This window comes from Lathamus discolor, chromosome 3, assembly GCF_037157495.1.
Source record: "Lathamus discolor isolate bLatDis1 chromosome 3, bLatDis1.hap1, whole genome shotgun sequence".
Lineage (NCBI taxonomy): Eukaryota > Metazoa > Chordata > Aves > Psittaciformes > Psittacidae > Lathamus > Lathamus discolor.
The window spans coordinates 119403375-119409572 of record NC_088886.1 but is presented as its reverse complement, the minus strand read 5'-3'; the positions used below and the strand labels follow the sequence as shown (position 1 = coordinate 119409572).

Genomic DNA, 6198 nt, shown 5'->3' with positions numbered 1-6198 from the left:
GGATTATGGGGCCTTCATTCTGCTCTCCAGCCCTGCATTCCGGCTCAGGGGGTCACATACCCAGATAACAACTGGCCTTACTACTAAAAACTGAGGCAAAGAAGGGTTTAAGCACCTCAGCCTTTTCCTCATCCTTTGTTAATATGTTTCCCTCACATTCAAAGAAGGATGGAGATTCTCCTTAACCCTCCTTCTGTTGCTTATGTATTTAGAGAAACATTTTTGTCTTTCTGGCAGTAGCCAGATCAAGCTTTAGTTGGGCTTTGGTCCTTCTAATTTCACCTCTGCATAACCTCACATCCTCCCCGAGTTGTCTGCCCCTTCTTCCAAAGGTCATAAACTCTCTTTCCTGAGTTCCAGCCCAAGCTCTCTGTTCAGCCAGGCCAGTTGTCTTCCCTGGTGGCTCATCTTTCAGCACATGGGGATACCCTGCTCCTGCACCTTTAATATTTCCTTTTTGAAGAACATCCAGCCTTCCTGCATGCCTCTGCCCTTCAGGGCAGCCTCCCAAGGGATTGTCAATCAGGCTCCTAACAGGCCAAATGCGGCTTTGTAACATCAGTCCTGTTAAATGCTCCATTATCTGATAAGCATATGACTTTGTGGTACCTTTGATAATTAAGCAGAAATGCCGACAGCTTTTTTGCCACCTCATGTTTCGACATGCATGTTTGGATGGTTCCAGCTCAGCCACTCACTACATCCCGCAGGCACAGCTCTGCAGTGGCTGCACCCAGTTCAGCAGTTAAGAGATGCATGGTGCATCCATCCCTGCCCAGGTTGTATCACAGAAACATAGAGAATTAGGTAAAGAATTTTGTGTATTCTTGGGATGTTAGTTACCAACAGAGAAGGATTTTGAAACCAGGAAAGGAAAAGAAAAATAGCTAAATAAAAATGAACCTTAGGAAAAGATGTGATTTTTTTTTCTTTAAGCACATGCCTTTGCAATTAACCTTTCAGATGTGTTAAACCCAGACCAGCACAGAGCAATAGGAAGTACAAGTTTAAGGTGAGCAGAGGGTTTTTCTGAAATTGCTTTTTATTCACACTGTATACAGCGTCTGCTCTACATGACCCCTGGGATGACCTACCCACAGGCTGCTCAGTCCCTCTACCACCTTACCAGTAACAGCAGCTCAGGTTCAGATCCAGTGTTACAGGTGCAAAACACGTATGCGAACCATTCCCAAAGAATTACTCCCAGTGCACAGGACTGTAACTGCACATTGTATCTGGTGTTTCTAAGTATTTATGACCTCCATTCAGTCCAGGTCATTAGTGGGAGCTGCTCATAGAGTTTTCTACTTCTCTAACACACCAGAGATCAGCCATGGCTGTATACCTCCCTCTGAAATAATCTCTATTCCATATAAAAGAAAAATAAATAAAATTAAAAACCAGAAAACACCACGCAAAAAAACTCCCACTTATTCTACAAAAAACATCATTTTAGGTTACAGCTACGAGAAAGCAACTGTGGTGTAAGGGCATAGGTTCTTTGCCCTCCTTTCTCTTCTATACAAATGACTAACACAACTTTAAAGCAACTTTTGTGGAGTCTGGGGAAGACTTAACACATATTGGAACAAACAAGCATAACAAAGGACTAAAGCTTCTACATCCCTGACTTTGAAATTAATGTGCAGATAGCTAGATAAACTGTACATGTCTCACCTGAGCAAGTCAGACCACACATGACCAGCTCAGCAGCACTTCAGGGACATATGCCACCTTTCCCAAGAGCCAAGCATCCACCAGTGAGGCAACACTGAAACAACACAGCTTTTCTTTGGAGCATGAGATTTCTAGCTCTGCACACGGGATCAAGAGCTCTGTGCAAAAGGTGCCTACAGCCATCCTCTGCTGCTTAGCTACTTTTATTCAGTTTTGGCAGCATGGATCCTTCAACCTAGGGAAAAACCTCCTGGCCTTACTGCTGAGCATAGCAAACTTATGATGAAAACCCCAGTACCTGTGCTTTCCCCACTCAATACAGCTGGAATGCTAAATACATCTTATTTTACACTTGGCAGCAACTCCTGTTCTCTGCCTGACAGCTTTCACGCTCAAATGTCAACTCTTCCTCCCATCAAAGAGCTCATAAAAGAGCTGGCTAGTTTCCTTGACATACCAACTGCTTTTGCTAATCCAATTATGGTTGTACCAGATACGTAGTACAGGTCTAGATGACTCCCCACCACTGGGCAGTGTGTATTTCTATGAAATACCAACCTAACAGACGTGCCTGAATCAGCCCTCTCCTGCAAAAGCCATACTGCTGAAACAGTACATGAGAATGGCCTGTCTCTCATTGTCCACCTAACCAAGAACAGGCAAATTCTGAACATTTGTATGCCACAACTCTCCAATCCAGACACCTGTTTACAGAGCAGATCCACCCAGCAGCCAAGAACAGGCCATCTCAACAACCTACAGCCTGTAAAGGATCATATGAATCCAGCTTTGCTTAAAGAGTCTCATTCAGAGCATCTCTTGGAGCTTCCCCAAAGCACCTGTGACCACTTACTCGGCTCCTGCAACCCAGCTCCCACTCCTTGGGCTCCTTGTACCTCAACTGAATTCTGCCGGTGCCTCTTCGCTGACTGCCTCAGCTCCTCCAAGATGCAGCAACAGTGGCCTGAACACAACAGCAAAAGGAATTGGGGGGATGGGTTCCAAAAGCTCTACAAAACAGAGCTCCAATCACATCTAGGGCTACCTGCAGTACAGCCTTCTGCTAAAACACAACCAGGCCTGCCTCTCAGCTAAGACTCTGTCTTCATACCTACATATTCTATGCATCTTTGCACATAATCCTAGAGATCTACATGTACCTGTGTGTGACAGGAACCCATATTCACTCCTTTACATTACATTTCCTCACTACACTATATACCTATGTGTCAGGAATCAAGAGTTTTTTCAAGTTAAGTTTTCAGACTTTACTTTCTAGAGGGGAAAACCACCACCTTGCATTATTTTCTGGCCACTGCAGTGTATCAAGAAATGCAGTCTCTAGAGCATGATACACTTGCAGAACCAGATGAATGCTGGAAAGGCACCGCTTAAATTAACTTCTTTATTTTACAGAAGTTTGTCTATCAGTCTTTCTTATCACATGAATCAGTCAGCAGTTATAACTCGAGAAGTCACTATCTGAAAAACTCTAAAAAATAGTACCATTGCCAGGGAGATGTTAATAGAGTTTTGTAATACAATTATTTAACATTTTCTGGTTTGCGCCAAGGTTGTGTTCAGTTCCAGCATGTGAAATTTTATCATGCAATACTTTACTGTATTTACCCTCATTTTGGAGTTTCATTTATCACGCTTTGAAGCGACTAGAAGCTCTGGCAAGTGACAAGCTTCTCCAGAAAAGATCTGAGGTCTGAGGCATCTTTGCAACTCAGAAGAAGGCAAGAGATCCCCCCCTTGTGGTCTCCTGCATAAACAACCTTAACCACATTGTGAGTTCAGAAGCCTGTAAAGAAGAGTTTTCTTTCATCAAATATTATCAGAAATTGTAAGTAATTCCATTCAGTAAATGTAGAGTTCTTCCTAGAAAGAATGAGAAGGAGATATTTTCCACTTTATTTTTATCTACATGGTATTTTCTTGCAGAAAAACCACACAGATTTAGAATGCAGCGCTGTCTCCTGTATACCCCCCCTTAAAAGAAAGTGGTGGGGGGAAAAAGTTACAGAACAAAGTAGATGAACAGACCTAACAATGGAGGAGATGTTAGGTTTATATAGGCAAGTGCTATCTAGATGAACATATAAACTGCAGCTCCAAAATGCTCACACTTCAGTTTACACAATGCACATAATGATCTCTACCTTACAGACCAATCTTACTCTTCAAAAGCCATACAGGATATGTAGGAACCCACGCTCATCACTTCCCAAATAATGAGATTAATAAGTCTGACACAAACATAAAAAGAAATTTTGTGCCTTTATTGGAATGGTGTTAGGCTTTAAATACACCAATTTTGATAACCTGATTATTTGGTTGAATTAGAAATGACACTACAGAACTGCAATACTGGTCCAAAAGTCTTGTCTTTACTTTTTTCTTTTTTTTTTTTTAAAGCAAGAAATAGTATGAAAATGCACCAAGTAATCAGAAAGCACTAGCAGGCATCGGTTAATCCAAGATACTAGCTTCTTAGTTCCAAAAGCACTCGCATTGCATGGAACCCAGGATTTAGACTGGTCATGATTTGCAAGAACTATTTGCATGAGTCATGACTTTTCTGTTCTTTTTTTTTTTTTTCTTTTAATTTACTTTCAAGTTGGTCACTGGTAAATTTTTTCCCTCAAATATTACAGTTTAATTCATATTTTTCCTTAAAGTATAAAAAAGTATGAAATATAAACAAGCTCCTGCATTGTACCCACGAAAGGGTACAATGGAAGCATTAGAGAGCTGACTATCTACACACCATCAAATCCCATCAAATCTTGGATAGTTCATTAATATACAAAATATCAGGGCACAAAAAGAACTAAAATCCACTTTCTCTTTTGTTACGCACAGGTTCAAATAATCAATCTAAAGAAAAAACATGATCATTTTGGCTTTCCACTACATCCGCATGTTGAGACACTTATTAAAATAATCCTGCTTAATTGTGTTTGGTCTTTTTCTTATTGTCAAGTCATGTTTGTTATTTTAATACCAGCCATCAGACAAACAAGTAATCAGAAAGACTCTTCCTCCTCACCACCTCCCTACCCCTGACCCCTCTGAGGTCAGTTTTAAGACATAACTCCAAACACAGGGTTGTGACGACAAATGCTAGGACCAATCTCTTCATAATCTTTTTTGGTATGGCATACTTGGTAGAATTCAGGCTGTAAAGGAAAGCAGAAAAGAAATTAAGCAATGGTATATCCACCTTATTTAACAATATTAACATCTATGCAGGAAAACAAACCTCCCAGAGATAACTTGGAAGTCCTGAAATTAATATTACATCATGCGTGGCTAAACACCAACGCAAGCACCGTACTTCACCACAAAACTAAAATGCACTATTTAACAACTCACACAAAGCTGTAATGCAGCTTTTCACGTGCTCTTTCAAATCTTTACTGTTTAATGCAAAAACTTCAAAAGGTGCAGGGAGGGCATATTTGCTACCTGAGGCCTATCAGAATCCCCCAGCTACGTTTCATACAAAGTGAAAGAGATGAGAACTTCAAAAGCATTTGCTCGGTTTTATAACTTACTGTGGAAGCCAGCATTGATCCTCCAAACCAAACAGCGTATCTTTGCATATGGTGCGTGATGACTTGTACATCAATGGGCTTAGGCTATAAAAGAAGGAAAAAAAAACAAAAACAAACCCCAAATAAAGGAACAAAGTAAAATCTGCTGGTAAAAATTACACCTTTAAAACAGGTGTACATTCCAAGTTTACTTTTCCCAAATTAGTATTTCCTTAAATGCTGGGTAAGCAAACTACAATTATAGCATCAGATTTTCTCTTGCACAACCCAGAAATAGCTTTTGCTTATAAATTTACTAACTTCATCAGGCATTAAGAGATCCTTGCATTCACACCAATTATTTTTTCCCAAGAGCTCCACTACAGTGTTCCTTTCCAATTATCCACATTGTATTTTCTGCTGAATTTCTTGAGGGACTGTTTATTTATGCAATTGTAAGAACAGATCCATACTACTCAGCCCTTTCAAAAAAACCCTACTTTAGAAAGCTAATTTTTAAGGCTTATGTCATTATTTTAGTTACAGATTGAAAGTTTATCTAGGACTAATACTGTCAAAGTCATGCTTTTCAAAACTACAACACTCACTGAAGTTAACCCCTTCCCCTCCATATCCACACAAACCTTCTTTACTTGTGCTTATCAAAAAATGGCAGTGTATGTAAGTTTCAAAAAGTAGTAATTTGGTTGTTCCATTAAAACCTGCCAAAACCTGAGTGATTTGAAACAGTATCTAAAAATCATTTGTAGTACACCTACAAAACTCAAGAACAGCAATTACCTGCAATGCCTAGTACTCTCAAGAAGGAAAAATCACAACAGTTTTCCTCATTTATATCCTGCTTCCTTACTACTAAGTGGTAAAAGTATAGTTAGAAGAAATGAGAATAACCTACGTGACTTGAACCAGCGAACTGTACATAACTGAAATTTCAGAGTTGTCTATATGGTATATTAGG

General features: G+C 39.9%; 1 protein-coding gene across 1 annotated transcript in view; it reads right to left on the bottom strand.

Annotated features, from left to right (window-relative positions):
• Nucleotides 1-3941: 3941 nt before the first annotated feature.
• The window catches only part of ACTR3 (actin related protein 3), a 33820-nt gene continuing 31563 nt past the window's right edge, over nt 3942-6198 (bottom strand). The window contains exons 11-12 of the mRNA XM_065671339.1: nt 5241-5324; nt 3942-4862 (exon numbers count right to left, since the gene is read on the bottom strand). Coding sequence (XP_065527411.1) covers nt 4767-4862; nt 5241-5324 — 180 coding nt within the window. The 3' untranslated portion in view covers nt 3942-4766. The remainder of the gene's footprint in view (nt 4863-5240; nt 5325-6198) is intronic.